This window comes from Lepeophtheirus salmonis, chromosome 3 (assembly GCF_016086655.4).
Source record: "Lepeophtheirus salmonis chromosome 3, UVic_Lsal_1.4, whole genome shotgun sequence".
Lineage (NCBI taxonomy): Eukaryota > Metazoa > Arthropoda > Copepoda > Siphonostomatoida > Caligidae > Lepeophtheirus > Lepeophtheirus salmonis.
The window spans coordinates 800,114-817,121 of record NC_052133.2 but is presented as its reverse complement, the minus strand read 5'-3'; the positions used below and the strand labels follow the sequence as shown (position 1 = coordinate 817,121).

The window sequence follows — 17,008 nt, the reverse complement described above, 5'->3', positions numbered from 1 at the left end:
CACTCAATAGTTAGGCGTTCTTTCCTAAAGAATAAAAAAATAATAGTAACAGCTCGAAAAAAAAAAGTATTTGATGAGCCAGTGAGTACTTTAGCTCGTTACTAAACCTCATCTAAAATCACATTCATTTTTTTAAATGTTATATATAAAACATCCCTCTTTTTTTAATGAGTTAAATAAAACGCCTACAAGATTTCATTCATTTTATAGAGTGCTCCCAGTATATCATACTCCTCTTTTTTCTCTATACTGTGTTGGTATATGATATCTAATTACGGCTCTTCCTTCTTCTGAGAGCTGCGGCCTCAATTCTTCTTTTCTGCGTTTCTTAGTATGGCTTGGGTAATAAGTACAGAGTAATTTGAACCTATTCTGATAAAAATCTTGTCATTATTTGATTACATTGGAATATGTAAAAACAGCTAGGAATCACGAATTCAAGTAATATAAGCATTGAATCATTCCATTCCATTGGAAGAATGGTGAACGCTCACATTCTCCTCTCAACAAGGATGTTACCTCAGAGGAATCTTTCCTCCTTGGAGTATTTGGGATTCGTCCTTAACATGTGTAGGTCCAAATTATCCAGGATGTATTTTTGCTGTAAAATTACTTTTCTGTTTTTGTCTCTCCTATTTTTAGATTGTTTTAGTCTGTAGGAAATGAATAAAAGTGACATGAGGTCCTTGCATGATAGTCCAATGATTGAGAACAGATTGAAGCTCTAAAGAAAGTAACAAACAGAGCAACATCTATATGTTGGATCTATATAAGTTGAGTTATCCGTACTAATTTATACTCAATAATATGTTCTTTAGCATAAAATCTTATATTTCTTACGTCATCTAGCGTAAACCGATCGCACTTTTACAACGCGAGATACACATTACTAAAGCCATAAATTGGAAAGATAATGGAGTTCTTTTTTCTATAACTATTATGTAAATCCCACAATTGACCTAAATATGTCTATGAAATAGTGGGTCTTTTAGGTTTATGAAGTAAAAGTATAAATAGGGATTCAAGGAAAATATCATAAGAAAAAAATTAAACCAACTATACAAATTTATACATGTTATTCATATTTGAGATATATATGTATTTAAAAGTAGACTCAGTTGACTATTTTTGAAATAATAAGTGTAATAAATAAAAAAATAACAGCTGTTTTTGGGTGGCTATGCCCCCCACCTGTTGCACAGCTCCTGAAAAAGGAAAATAATTTATTTTTGACTCTGATTAAGGAAGGAAATTGAATTTTCTTAATCTTTAACAATAGTTATCTTCATTGAAAATTATTATTGTATGCCATTGAAGTCAAATTACGTAGAACTGTTGTATCATTTATAACTAAGCTTGGATATTAAGCCGAAAATGAGGGTTGTTCAAGCTTTTTCAAAATATAAAAGTATGTGTCAGCACTATTTCACGTCGTTTGACGAAACTGGTTATATTTTGTTTTATTTCTGAAATACATTCATTTTCTGGTAAAAATAAGAAGATATTCCAAGTGGTCTTAAACTTTTGCGAATGACTGTACGTTCCTTTTTTTTTATATGTTCAACCAAGCCGTAATTGAACCCTGGTCCAAAGCTAAAAGAGGTGGTGAAACAACTACCATGTCATAATTTTTTCTGAAATTTTATTACCAAACGTAAATATTATTTTGCCGTTAGGGGGGCTGGATGATCATAAATTACTCTATAACTTAGCACGCAAATTCCATGAATTCGCCAAAGGTGTAATCTACGAAAATGATTAAATAACGTCATTTCTGGTATTGCAAAATGGACATCTCTCGAGGAATAAGTATTTGTGTAAGGAACTAAATTGGGGCAAAAATGGATCACATGGTCGGCATTTCGTTTAAACATAAATGGACGAATTATCTGAAAGGATTTCTTAAAGTAATGAACGGAAAGAGTGTAAAGGGGTCCAAGTCTGGTTATCACTAACCTTGGTTTCATAGTTCTTGGAAAATATGTTATTAAATCTGAGCAACAATTTATGAAGTTAAATAAAACTATGTACATACATTGTGACCTCTAATCATAAACACAATTTTCATTAATTGACTTTGCTCTTGGGATTACATAGATGAAAGTCCACTTTTAGCAACAAGCGTGCAAATATTTTAATTTAAGCACAAAAAAGAAATTATTTGTGCGTATATTAATAAATATACATGTGTAATAATATTATAATGAAGAGTAGTTATGCATCAATCCAAACTTGAACATCTTAGGATACATCATGATAATATGTCAGTACATACTAATAAAGATTTTTTTGTAGGACCATACAATACAAACATATGAGGCTTATAAAGTCTCAGAAAGGAAAATATACAATAATAATTCTAAAAGAATCATGAAACAAGCATAAGAATGGCAGGGCACATAAAGATAGAGTTGGTTTATGAAAAATGTATTCGAGAACTTCCTCCAAGATTTGCAATATCAATCTCCACTGGTGCACTTGATCCGCATTTCTTCACGTATCCATTTGAACAATCCTTGCCTCCCTGCTTAACTGTAATTAGACTCAAGAAGGATGCATCATTATCAGCTCCATAATAGTCATATTCATCAGCACCCTCTGAGTCTCCTCCATTTTTATGTTCTTCCTCCTCTGAATAATCATATTCCGGATCCACAGGGAGACAGGAGCATCTTGTTAGAGAGGAAAAGGGTGTCGTGGTAGAGCAGGTTCCAATAATTGTTCCAGAAACAGAGCTTTCGTTTGCTTCTGGATAATATGTGTTGGCTTTTTTAAGGAGGCAAGATTTTGCTTTAGATTTCCATGTCCAATACTTGCACATGCCAGTGCAGTGGGATCTACATTGTTCAGCGGATGTTACTCCACCAATCATTGAGTAAGTTGTTCCACCATTGAAACTGACACCATATTCGATACATACTTCCTCTTGAATTAATTTTTCAGGAGTGGTTTCTTCAATAGCGGTTTCCTTCTCCTTAAGAGGACAGTGATTATACTCTTCTTTCTTTCGACAAGATGTACCTTTCTCCTCAGATTCCTCACTACCACTATTACTTATTCTTCCAGATCCATTTAGGTCCGTATATTCCCATAATCGAGATCTTCATAATAAGCATCACTAAAACTCTTACACTCACAAATATTTTCATCTTTCTTTTGATCATAGCATTCTTCAGACGGATAAATCCCTGTGACGGCACCCTTCTTGTATACAAAGTAATCTTCACTCAAAGCTGAGGCTACTGATAAAACGCATTTTGTTCCTCTTCTTGATTGTTTTTTCTGTCGATGATTGCGAACCCAAGTCCATGTCTTACAAAGATCTTTGTTTTCCTTACACTTCTCCATACATTCTTCTGGAGTTTTGACTCCAAAATAATTACCAATAGTTTCAACATTATCTCCTCTCACATCGTAGTTGAGAGAACAAGTTGGTTGAGCCTTTGTTGAAGGAGAGGCTGGACAACCATTACGCTTTCCTGAGACAGCATTTTGTTTCCTAATCCGAAATTTTCTTCTACGGAGTTTACTTTTTAGAATACACTTTTGAGGAAATTTATCACCTCTCCAGACCCAATATCTGCATCCTTCTACCGAGTTACAAATTTCAGCACATCTTTTAGAGCTATATACAAGTTTGATGGGTCTTTGAATATTTCTTCCACGATATACAACGTTACTGTCTGAACATGATTCAGAATTGGGTAAGATATCCCCCTTTGAAAATTGATTTTCATCGTCATTCTCATCTTCATCATTTTCTTCATCCCCTTTTGGACCTTTATCATCATAATCATACTCGTCCACTCTATCAATTACTATTGAAGCGGCTGTGGTCGAAGAAGTAGTTGTGGTAGTGGTAGTTGTCGTAAGAGGAGCTGAAGAGAATTTAAGGGTCGATTATGAATATATGCAGTGACTCTACATATAATAATATATATTTGAAACATACTTAAGCGTTTTTGACATAAAGGTTTGAATCTCGAATTATCCGAATCAATCCGTATATTACAACTAAAGTCACTCCATTGAAAATCCCTTTGATGCCAGAGTATGACACAATATTCATTGAATTGGGGCTCAGATGGGGCCCAATTTGTGTATCCGGACATGGGCGTTCCCGAAAAGCTCCATATCCAACGATTTGCTCCCCCATCGCATACCTTACGAGTTTGAGATGGACAAGACACATGTAAAACACCGTGGTTCACTAGTTCTGAAGGATTAAGAGATACGTAGCTGGAAAATCCAAATGAATTCTGAAATTGACATCGACACTGCTCCTTCTCTCTTAGGCCAATCCACCAATTATCATTGTGTGCTGCAAATTCATTTAATTAGTTGTTGTTATTTTAAATAGGGGCACTACCATTTGTGAGTAATTTGAAAAGGGTATTGAGTGCATACCTAAACTTCGTGCGTATGATCGAAGAAAATTTGCATCATCACTATTCATGGGCTCAGCTAAATGCCCTCCATTAAATTCACAAAACTTCTTTGACTCAAACCAATCAAAGCCCGTATGAACATCTTGGGCAAAATAATATGCATAGTCAGACTGATGATCTGAGGGTTTGATCCACTTATCATCCAACTTCATAAAATTAACTGGGGCAGGATTACTCGCAACATTAAATCCTCGATTATTATTTGGTTGAACAGAAATGCATATACCAAAGGCTTGACAGGGATCAAAGAAACCATAGGATAATTTTATGGTTAAAAAGAAAAAGGGTAAACAAGTCTTTACAAACATATTAAAATAATTTTTTGAAGGTATATCTTTGGTTATTTTTTGGAAACAGAGCACTTAACACAAACACAACATATTGCATACCCAATCAAGATTTGAAATAATTTAAAGACTTATCTATTGCGCGGCCTATTTTTATACACTCCTCAAAAAATCAAGTGAGAGTATGTTCACCGAAACAACAAAACGAGTTCTTTTACAAATTAGATACATTCACTATGATAGTGTAAGTAAGAAATATTTGATAATATGTACGCCTTACCATTATTATTTTTCCCTAGCTCCATGGTTCTTCCTTCCTTTTTATTCCATCGCAACAACGCGAACGTGCCCTCTAAGAAATGAATATCCTAAGATGTTATTTGTTGTGGGGACTTCAGATTTATCATGTAATGGGAGTAGGTAGTTGATACTATATGAAGGGTTCAAAAACATGATCATGGAAATGATGATATCTGTATTCAATATCCCTGACCTAGTATATAAAACCATTGGCCAAATATACCATTCATTAAAATCTAATTGAATAAATGATTATCGTTTATTTAATATATCCAAAAATGATTCATTTAAAGTAGGTATGTATTTACCTACCTAGTTGTTTTCCAGTCCACTTTTTTTTGGACCAAGTCAAGTACGGGATCATAAAAATGACGTCAAATCCTGACGTTTAGCTTTTATAAACCCTACCAAATGACACGACCATATTATAGTAATTAAATTTTTGTTGCATTGCATAATAATGTTTGGTCACACAGCAATCTTATGAATTATGGAAGGTGAATTATATAGATAAACTAATAAAGGCCAAATAAAAGGGGTGCCTGAAAAGTTGCCGACCTAACAAAGATACAATACTTTTTTCTGAATTTTCTATTTATTTGTTAACATAGTCTTCTTGTAACTCTATACACTTCTCTCAGCGATCATCCCATCTCTGTAAATCGTCCAAATAGTACTCTGCGTTATAATCTACAATTATTTTTTTTTAAGCAGGTTCAAAAAATTGAAGTCCATCGTTTGGACTGTATATTTGTTTCATGCGTATGAAAATCTATCCAAGTTTCATCTACAGTAATTAATTGGCACTCAAACTTGGATTCAAAAATAAATATTTAATGACAGCTCGATACTCGATTTTGTCCATTTTTCCAAACGCACTCAGATCAACTCACTCAAACGACTGTTACATAACAACTTCGAATCAAAAATGGCTGAAATATTTACGAGTGTTGTTGCCATCTTCACATTGAAGTCGGAAACTTTTCAGACCCCCCTCGTACTTAAGTACTAAGTCAGTCGAACTTTTTGGCATTCCTAACAACTGAATTGGAAGGACGTTTTTGCTTGATATTAAAGAAAAAACAATTATGGATTCAATACACATTTACTAGTGTTGAGGTTAAGTATGAATAGCCGAAACCGTTATGAGAACGCTATATATTTTTATGTAACTAATGATGCCCTTCAGTAAATTTGCAAAATAACTGGACATTATTGACTGTGACATTTGTATTTAGGATATACAGTGTCATTTTATTCATATATTACACTGGGGTGCTTTAAGTTTTTATGCAGTTTTAAAAGGTGTTAGAGAAACGCTGATATAGAATAGCTCTATAATATAAGGCAACAAAAGGAAGATATCGATAAATTTTTAAGACGTTTTTAGAATCTCATAAATTTATGATACTTATAGATAGGAATTAGGAAGGTACGGTGTGTTTCAAAATACTCCCGAGTAACAATAATCCCAGATTTTATAGTTAAATAGCATAGACTGAAGTCAAACCTATGAATCATTGCATCATTAAACTAGGATGAATTGACCTATATTTTAGGATTAAAATTGTTAAACAGTTTTAAGAATCCAAAAATGGATATATGCAGATTTATAGGTTCAGTTGATTACTTTTAATAGCTAAACGTATAAATAGAAGACATTTCAATAGATTAGAGCATCCTGTCTCCTATCTCAATTTCCCCCATTCTTACGTCTTTATTAAACCTTGACCTTTTCCTTTAAGTTCACAAATATTATGGAAAAAATTCCATCAACAATTTACTACAACTTTTATTTTTTCCTCATTCATAGTATACATTAAATTGAAAGAAAATAGGGTCAATGTCATATTTTTATTCTTCATGACAAAGATTGCCTCTTTTTGTATGCATCAATCATTAATATAAATGATACAGTGGTTTAAAATAAGTTTTTACTCAAGCTGAAAAACCCCGAGGTAAATGCGAACTCGGTGTTATTCATTGTTCCAATATCAGGAGCGTCCGTAGGATTAAATTTGAGGGAAGGGGAGCGGGCCTGGATTCAAAAGTCCTATTCACGAAAAATTAAACTTTTTGGACGAACATTTGAAAAATTAAATTTCAAATATTTCATATTTAGGAAAAAAATTTAAAAATCTATAGCTATTGAGAGAAAACTAAATTTTTTTCTGAAAAATTTAAAAACTATATTAAATTTAGATATTATAATTTTTGAAAAAAGAACAAAAAATAAAGTATTAAATTTTCCTGTAAAAAACAAAAATCCCTTAATGTTTTTTGGGGGGTCTACAACCCCTCCAGCCCTTCCCCTGCGGACGCCGCGAAAATGCTAATTAGTCAATATACATTGAATCATTTTGAAGAAAAGTGATTAACATACAATTATGTTTTAGATAAATATATATATACAATTAAACTATTCCTATTTGAAACACACCTTTCTCAAATATGTATATAAATTTGGAAAAAAATTAAATCTTAAAATCCAAATTTATCAGCACTTTCCTCCTTTTGTTTTAGTATGAAAGAGCCTCCTTTGCTAGCGCTAATTTACTTGACGTCCTTTGTTCATGGGTTTTTTTTTAACTTTTGTAAATTATTTCCACACAAATGCTCTGGTATGAAGGATATAACGCCTCGTTCTCCGGAACGACCAAATCTTTATTTAGTGACTACGTCTGGGCCATCTTTACATAACCCCAATCCATTACCTATTCGTGTCGTAGAACCGGGCTTCATCACTCCTGCTGGATATCACTCTAAATTCTCCTTCCATTTCAATGACTCCGTAAAAGGTGATTGGTTCAAAGCTTTAGAATATTGTAAGAGTCTAAAAAGTGAGATGGTTGAAGTTCAATCCAAGGAGGATGCTCTCTTTCTTAGATCATATGTCAAAAATATAGGTAGGTATTTCAAATAATGATGAAGGAATTCATTTTTTTTATTTATCACAACTGAAGTTGATTTGAAGGTATATAAAGATAATTGTTACTGCATATCTATTATTTCAGGGGATTTTGATTGGTGGCTCGGACTGAGACGAACACAGAGTTGTCGATGCACTAGAAGTAACTCTAAAAAAACCACTCAACCAATTCACATTTCTTCCCAAATAAATTCAACATCTATTTTGCTTATTCATTGTCCATCTAAAATGACAAAAATTTGTGATCCTCTTTTTGTTCCATGGGTGTGGATTGGCTCAGAAACGAATCTAGGCTCTTTCATTGATTGGTATTATCATGAGCCTAAGAGGAATAGATTTTGTGCTGTTCTACGCAGGGATTTTAAGTTCACTTGGGCGTCTGATTTCTGCAATGCATCTAAGAGTCCAAGAGGGCATCAAATATCCCCAATATGTATGAAACCAGTTCAAGATACACGTAAATTAATTGAAATTTAGAATTAAAAGAGCATGTAACTTTTATGATATATTTCCTTTTTTTAAGCTAAAGTCAAATCCTCAACTTCCTTCCCTCCACTTCGAGATGAAACCCATTGTTTTGATAACAACGTAATTTACCGAGGTGCTATCCTTCGTAAATCCATTCAATTTGTTCCAAATGCTCGGAGATGTTCTATGATTTGTAGAGGAGTCAAGGGTTGCAAATACTGGATATGGAGAGGAGATTTGATAAGCCGTCTTTGTATTCTAAAAAAATCTTTACGAAAGAAAAAATTTCGTTTTCATTTACCAGGTTCAGTTGCAGGGAAAATGATCAATTGTAGGGCTTCCTCTCATTCAAAAGATGGACCATGTTATGTCAGCTACAATACTGAGCTCATTAAATCTGAAATAATTGACGTAAAAAATGGAATTATGAGCCCGCAAGATTGTTTAGATCATTGTAAACATATTAAACCACTCTGTCGATCCTTTTCTTGGACCAAAGGCTCCGAGAGTAAGTCTAACTGTACATTATCATCATCTATTGCAGAGGATGGAAGTCGGGTATTTGCATTCAGACTCGGTGGAATTACTGGGGTCTACGCTCGAGATGAATGCTTTGGGGTTTCAGAAGATAAGAGCCAGTGCACTTGCAAGAGTTTCGACTATGATTACTATGGAGATAGATCCAATGAAGAGGAAGGTAAAGATGGTGGTATAGCAAAGGGCTGTGCCCCCTTGAGGGAATTTGCTTTCTGTCCCATTGTTAACCCAGGGACTGAGGCCTCACATGACGGTCCTATTTTTGAGTTAATCGAAAGTGAGGCTTGTATTGAGATGGGCGTCCGCTATTCAGACGGGCAAATCATTGCGACTAGGGATCATGTTAAATCAGCAGAGAAGTGTCGAATGTTGTGCGTAGAGGATTGCAAATATTGGTCATGGTTCAAGGGAACATTTAAGTGTATTTTGAGGAGTGAATGGGAGTTTTATAAGGAACGTTTCAATTATGCGGTATCTGGGAATACAATTGGACCTTGCCATAATACCCTAAGTTTGTCAAGTTTAAAACGCTGTGCTTGTTTGCCTCTTGATGAAGAAGACTCCAAGAAGAGAGTCAAACTTGGGAAAAGCATATATGAAAATGTCAATACGGAAACAGAGACATGTATGAATATGCTAGTACTTAAATGTGGACCTCAGCTTAGTATTCAGACTTTTATACCCAGAAAGATACATTGATCCTATATGAATATGATTTGATATTTTTACTTCATTTAAAAATAATACATTATTTGAGTAAAAAAACAAAACATTTGTATTTAGAGATATATTATATTTAAATTATTTCTCCTCGATCGTATAATGGGCAAAAGTAGTATTCCTTTTCGAGTCGACACTTGTATTTGGAAATTATATTATTAGATGTACCATGATGAGAACGATAAGCGTGTGCAAACTCTCCAGAATACTCTTCTTCACTATCATCCTCGTAACTCACATCTTCGTAACTTACATCTTCGTCACTTCCATCCTCGTAATAATTATCATGAAATTTTTGGCATTTGCATTTCTTTTTATTCACAATATGTCTATAGCATTGAACGTCAGGATAGTTGCCTGTAAATGCCCCTAATCTAGATTTCAAATTACCATCTTCTACAGAATGAGGGGATGCAGATAATATACAAATAGAGCTGGAACTATTCGAGGACAAATGTCTTCCCTGATCTCCATTTACCCATGACCAGGACCTACAAAGGGGAAATGTATTCCTACATGATGATCGACAGTTCTCCAAGGAATATATTCTGTAAAGAGTGCTAATGATCTCCACATTGTTAATGAATCCATCAAAGATGAATGAGCAGGAAGACCTCTTCTTAAGAGCTAAGGGCTTAGTTACACTACAATCCATGATTTTTCCTGATACAACTCCAGTTAAACCTGTTTTAAAATTTTGATCTTCAATTGCACTCCTGAGAATACAATGTTTTGCCTCCTCATCCCCTCTCCAAACCCAATAACCACAGCCAGGAATAGAGGCACAAATTTCTGCACATCTCTTAGCATTTTCTACATATAGAACTGGGACATGAATGGTAGTGCCTTTGTAGAGTACATCCTTTTCAAAACATTCAGGATCGTTTCTCCTGGGAGAAAGAGTGGTTGTGGACGTAGTAGAGGAAGGGGTACTGGGAGAAAGAGTGGTTGTGGACGTAGTTGAAGGAAAGGCTCCATGTTCAAACGTCCTTGATGATAAATGACGTCTATGGACGAAGTGATTATGTACTAAAATATAGAGAGAGATAAATTAGGCATGACCCTATCTTATAAGCAAGTAATACACACCCAATAATTTCTGACAAATGGGCTGAAAGATGACACCACTTGAATCCCTTCGATGATTGCAATAACTTGAAACCCATCGGAAATTAAAGTTTCTTAGAAGAGCCACGCAGAAATCAACTTCGTTATTATTAGTGTGAGACCAATCGGTAAAAGTCGTTAGGGGTGTACTTGAATGACCCCAAATAAAATTATTATCATTTTGGTCACACACCTTTCGAGCGTTACCACAAAATACAGGGATTATTTGTGAGCGCATTAGATCAAAATGAGACACACGTATTACACGATTTCCCTCTCCTTCATTTGTGCAATGACACTTCTCAATTTTTCGAAGACCAATCCACCAATTATTTCCTTGATTTATGTTGTAGTAAATATTATATTATTCATTCACAGCATGTACAATATTCATATTAACCTGGAACGTCCGCAGGATTATATTTTTACTAGGGTAGGGGCATGGTTTTTGATTTAAAAAAAAAAAAATATATATAAATATTTAATTTTTTTCGAAAAAAAAAATGAAAAATCCATAGCTATTCACAAAATATTTTAGAAATTAATTTTTTTCACAAAATTTAATTTCAAATATTATATTTTTTTCAAATATTGCATGTTTTAGACAAAATTCATAATTGTTCACAAAAATAGAATTTTAAGTATTCAATTTTTGGAAAAAAATTTAAAAAATCCAAAGTGTTTCTGAAATAATTTAATTTTTTGGAAAAAATTTCAAAAATCCACAGCTTTTCACGAAGATATTAATTTTTGGAAAAAAAATCAAATATTAAATGTATTGGAAATTTTTTTTTTTTGTATAATCTTTAATTCCTTGATACAAATCTTCAACCATTAGAACAAAAAAAAAAAAAAAAAAAACTTGCGTATTAAAGTACCACAATAGAAGAGTAATCATAATGTTCCAAGTTAATTTGATAAAGATATATAGATGAAAATTAAATAAGATGAAAAAGATAATTCATCTTGAAGATAGTTCCTACAAAATGTATTTAGTCATACAAAAATAAAGTAAAATGAGATTTGTTTGTCAATATTTGAGAACTAATATTTGTTGCATATTTTTTCAATTGCTTTATATTATAAGTAAAACTAAAGAAAAATCCATTGATTATAATTTCTAAAGATTTGCAGTTGTAATAAAATTATTAAATCCAATCCAAAAATGTTTTTTATCAATTGCTATTTGATTTTCATTTACATATTTATTTCATGTGGAAATATTGCTCAGAATCGTATCAATACTTTAAAAAAGGTGTTTTTTTAAAAAGAGGCTTTAAAGGACAAACATATTGGGATTGAAGGTTTTAATGGTCATTTTCGGGTTTCACGGCTTAAATAATAGTAACAAGTATAGGTTTTAGCGAGCAGGCGTTCCAAGATCTGAACATTGTTGTATCGTGAACTATCAAATTTATTTAATATGGCATTAATTTAAGTGTATAAAAGAATGGCTGTGTGTTATATTAGGATCAAGATGCGTTAAAAGGTGAATATAAAAATAGTATGAATGAAAAAGATAGTCAGTCTCACCTAAACTCTGTGTTACACTTCTGACAAATTCCCCATCTCGTGCATCTAAAATTTCAGCAAGATTCCCACCCAAGCCCACACAATATTGTTCCGCATCAAACCAAGTGCTCACAACTCCTACACCGAAATGATATGCAAATCTAGAATTAAAAGTCAGAGGAGTAATGTAATGAAAATCCACCCGTTGATAGGACACTTGTATTGTTGTGAGTGGTTGAACAAATCTAATTTCCCTAGGCCTCCATGGTTCGCGAGTCGTTGTCGTAGTGGTTGTTGTTGTTGTAGTGGTTGTTGTTGTAGTGGTTGTTGCAGGGGTGTTGGGCCAGGGGTCCCCTCTAGGATGAGGTTTCTTATCAGGGATATGTTTATTGATACAAAAGAATAAAAAGCAAATTTTGATCGTTTTGGCTTTCACAGATAATCCAGTGAGTTTCCAAAAGAGAATCAGGAAGGAGATGATGATTCCTTCTCTCCTCATGATGTCAAAGTGAAGTTGGAAGTAAAAGGATTTCAATTTTTATGTGAAAGGGAAAGGAGTACTCTAAGGGCAAGTTCTTTTGGATTCTATATAGAATGTAGGCATTTAAAGGATTTGATTTTAATATTCATCATTAATTAAAAATTTATGACTTCTCTTATTATTTTTATACTTTTTATTATTCGTCATTGTGCATGTGCTTCATAATATGAAGCAGACACTCAAAATTACAATTTGATTCCTTATTTTCTGGATGTATAAAATAATTTATTAATCATGTCTCCCAAATGAAACTCAAACCCCTTTTAACATAAATACAATATTTTTACAATCTTATAAGTCTTATATTACTCTAGGAACATAATTTTTTAAAGGCCTGAAAAATTTATTTTATCTTCTTTATGGCAATATATTTATAGCCTATAAACATATATATGTATTGTATTTCAAAACTGTATTATGCGGTCATGGAAAGGGAACTGAAAAAGCGACCACTTTGTACAGGTGATCTCTTCTTAAACTAGATTTCTTAATGCACACTGTATAAGTTTGCCTCCCACACTTCTTACTTTCGTTTTCTATCTTGAAATTGGAGACAGGGACAGAAGATATTTGAAATTCAATCCTCGCAACCTCTTGACAATAATGAAAAACTTTGGAAAGTGAAGCAATGCGAAAAATATATTATTGAAGATGAGGCCAGAGGAGATCACATCTCATTACGTAAGGTACTACAACTTTTTCTACAATGTTATGTACGGCTTCATCCCTCCCTCTAGGGATCGATTCACAGGCCGCCCCCTCCCCCCTTACTAAAATAAGGCTCGTAAATTTATCGAAACGACAGCGGTGTTTCTCAAAAAATAAAACTATGCTCTCAAAATAAGGAGTTTTTTTGTCACAATTTCAAAATATAAAGGTAATTCAACAAAAAATAGCCTCCCCTTACTCCAAACAAAAATTTCTTTATAAAAAAAAACAAAAACAAGAATGAAAGTTCTTCTTCATAAGAAAAAAGTCATCAAACTTCAAAACTAGCTTTTACCTAGGCAAATACCTATATATATATTTACGTATCGGAACCGAGAAGAAAGTCTTGGTATCGTCACAACAATAATATATCTTTCCAGCAAAAAATGAATGTTATGGAATAATTAAGGTTTATATATGTATTTTATTCTATTTTTAGATATAATATTTGAATGAGATTCCTATCAAAAAATAGCAAGTAATTATAGAACCTTTTTGTCAATTAAAAAAATAAATAAGTGTTTGATATTGCAAGGAACAAAGATAAAATTAGTTATATTCTTTCTTCTTTTTATCTTTCAACAAATAAACTTTTCAATAAAAGTGTTATTCTTTATCTTTTGATCTTGATCTCAAAGAACAGAGTACATCAGCTGAAACTTTTAGTTTTCACTACCAAATTTGACATGTTTTGTTAAAAAATGTTATATAAATGTAAAACAAGGAGTTTTGAGACATTTTAATCCGACGGCAGATAATTACACACTGCAAAATTGTCTGCTGCAGATAAATAATTGTTTCAATTCAGTATATACGTATTATATACTAGGTTAGATGTACTCTTCTAATCTTTGAAGGAATGAGATTGACTTTTAGTCCAAGGTTTACCTGCAAGTCGGTTTGGGTAGCATTTTTAAACGTCATATTATTTACTAAACAATTTTCTCCATTCCAGGGATCTCAAGTGTAATACAATATAAACTAGAAGCTTAAGGAAATCCACCATGCCTCACGCTTCTATGCCCCACACTGAATTTAACTAAAAATTTTTCAACCACAGAAAAGGAAACCTTAAATTGGATGAGAAGTCCTTATTTTGAAAACTAGCATTGAACATAAGGATTGAGAGTGAAAGGCTTCTACCAATTCCATAGAAAATTATTCTATTATAAATTGTGATAGTATAGAAAGTTTTATTTAGAGATGTCACTTTACACTAAAAAAAATTTAGAAGGTAATTTCATTATAGAGCATGTTAAAATATGAAGGGAAAGGTTTTAATTTAATACATTGAACTAATATGTATTTGATAAGTCGTTTGAAAAGTGCGTGCAATAGATGTTTATTTAGTAGCATTTCCTGGAAGAACGTACACTATTTCTGTTTGGCATTCGTTTAAATCATAGAATCACGTGGAAAGATTATGAAAAACTATTACACAGGTGCATATTTTTCATTGTTATTGGAACGTTTGAAAACCGATCTGCCAGAAAAACGCCCACGATTGTCCGACAAAAAATACCTTTTCCATCATAACAATACACCAGCTCACACCTCAGCAGTTGTGGTCGGAAAATTAATAGAAATAGGGTTCCAACTCGAGATGCCCACAGCACTAGCAATTTCACACACCTTCACTCTTCTGTACTCCATCATGAATTTTATCAATGATTTCTAGAGTAGTAACCTCAACAGGGCGCCCAGAACGTTCAACGTCACTTTTGCACCTTATGGCTAATCAGAAAATTTTGAAACCACTTATAAATTGTTCTAATCGAAGGTGTAGAGTCCCCATAATGTTTATAAAGCTTCTTTTTAGTTTTGTCGTTCATAAAGTAATGCTTAGTCAACAAACAAAATTCTTTTTTGTCCACTTTTTGAAAATCACTCAACTTCCTCAATTTAAACGGATGTAAAACAGAAAGAAATAGACGGATCTAGCTGAAACTTGGTGTTTGCCATTTCAAGAGATGCAACTAACTAAACATAACCTCGATACGCGCCATAGTGCCATCTCTCGGACTTTTCACGCACTTTACAATCGACCCTCGTATATTGTGCAAGAATATAGTATTATGTGTTTTTCTCAAATTATGTAAATAAAATGTTGTTTTAAAATTCAAAAGATGCAAGACCTGTGGGCTCAAAAAACCTATCCTGCTTATCACTAATAGGCTCATGCTGGTATAAGATATTATATAGACGTAGATGTATTTGATCATTCAGAAGATAATTATCATATTTGCAATTTCTGTCAAATACAATGAGTCATAAAGATTTCATTATCAATTATATAGCAATGAAAATATCCTATAAAATCCATTTATAAGCGACTTGAAATAAAAAATATTTAATAAGTTTATTCTTCTCCTTAAATAACGACATACATTTATTTGTTTTCTTACAAGTCAACTTTTGATCTCTTCTTCCAGGAATAATCTGATTATCTGATCTTAATATAGAAATTACAATAAATAAACAGGTCATCAATTATAAATAAAACAAAGAAGTCATAATCAAAACTATTATATATAATTTCCCATAGGAACCGTAAGCAAAATATAAAGCTATTATTATAAGACGTCATAGCTCAATGAGGAAAAGGTTGGGTGATTTAATTAGCGTTACCGTTAGTATGCATAATATTTTATTGGATATATATTTAAGGTTACTTAATATTATACGAAACATACGTTAACCAACCATCAATGGAAGGGAGTGAAAAACAACAACAAAAACGATGACGCCATGACGGAAGTCTTCCTCAAAATGCGTATACCTGAATAAATCCGGTAGGTTTTCCCCACTAACCTAACGCCTTTACATTGATAATTATATTACTGTATTTTTTTTAAGAAACTGTAAATTATGAAGTTATGGTCTAGTCAGTTAGAAAATGTTTTTCTATCAATACAGGTGTGCAATACATAACGTATATTCAGTCCCGGATACAAAAGTGGACATCAAAGGTTAAAGGCAATAACTGAATTCTAAATAAAAATAGATAATATACGAAAAAGTCTTTAACTTAGCCATGCACCATGTGGCGAAACAAAGACAACATGATCAATATTTGAAAATAGTAGTGTTCTTAGCAAATTTTTTTGGGTGCACTTGAATAATATCTTAAACCTTAACTCAGGGACGCCGACGGGATATTTTTTTTGTTGTTGAGGAGGCTTGGTTTCGGATTTAAAAAAAATACAAAAATTAAATTTTTTGGACCCAGAGCTATTCACAGAAAATTTAATTTTTTGTAAAAAAAATTGAATTTTTGGAAAAAAAAAAAATCCAAAATTAACTTTACCATAAAATTTTTTTTTAAAACAAATTTCAGATAATAAATTTTTTGGAGACAAATTCAGAAATTCTAAGCTATTCACGGCAAATTCAATTTTTAAATTAAATATCAAATATTCAATTTTATGAAAAAATAATTTAAATATATATT

General features: G+C 32.6%; 3 protein-coding genes across 3 annotated transcripts; 1 reads left to right on the top strand and 2 right to left on the bottom strand.

The window, feature by feature from the left end:
* Nucleotides 1-1,065: 1,065 nt before the first annotated feature.
* Nucleotides 1,066-5,031, bottom strand: LOC121114506 (uncharacterized). The gene is made up of 3 exons (XM_040708497.2): nucleotides 4,408-5,031; nucleotides 3,953-4,321; nucleotides 1,066-3,878 (listed from the first exon to the last, which is right to left on the bottom strand). The coding sequence occupies exons 1-3, from the start codon at nucleotides 4,754-4,756 to the stop codon at nucleotides 3,073-3,075; spliced, it is 1,524 nt and encodes a 507-aa protein (XP_040564431.1). The 5' UTR covers nucleotides 4,757-5,031; the 3' UTR covers nucleotides 1,066-3,072.
* A 2,504-nt stretch (nucleotides 5,032-7,535) lies between these two features.
* LOC121114507 (uncharacterized) lies at nucleotides 7,536-9,739 on the top strand. Its single transcript, XM_040708498.2, has 3 exons — nucleotides 7,536-7,941; nucleotides 8,050-8,421; nucleotides 8,488-9,739. The coding sequence occupies exons 1-3, from the start codon at nucleotides 7,560-7,562 to the stop codon at nucleotides 9,666-9,668; spliced, it is 1,935 nt and encodes a 644-aa protein (XP_040564432.1). The 5' UTR covers nucleotides 7,536-7,559; the 3' UTR covers nucleotides 9,669-9,739.
* Nucleotides 9,680-15,466, bottom strand: LOC121114508 (uncharacterized). Its single transcript, XM_040708499.2, has 3 exons — nucleotides 12,330-15,466; nucleotides 10,779-11,132; nucleotides 9,680-10,718 (listed from the first exon to the last, which is right to left on the bottom strand). The coding sequence occupies exons 1-3, from the start codon at nucleotides 12,805-12,807 to the stop codon at nucleotides 9,766-9,768; spliced, it is 1,785 nt and encodes a 594-aa protein (XP_040564433.1). The 5' UTR covers nucleotides 12,808-15,466; the 3' UTR covers nucleotides 9,680-9,765.
* Nucleotides 15,467-17,008: the final 1,542 nt, after the last annotated feature.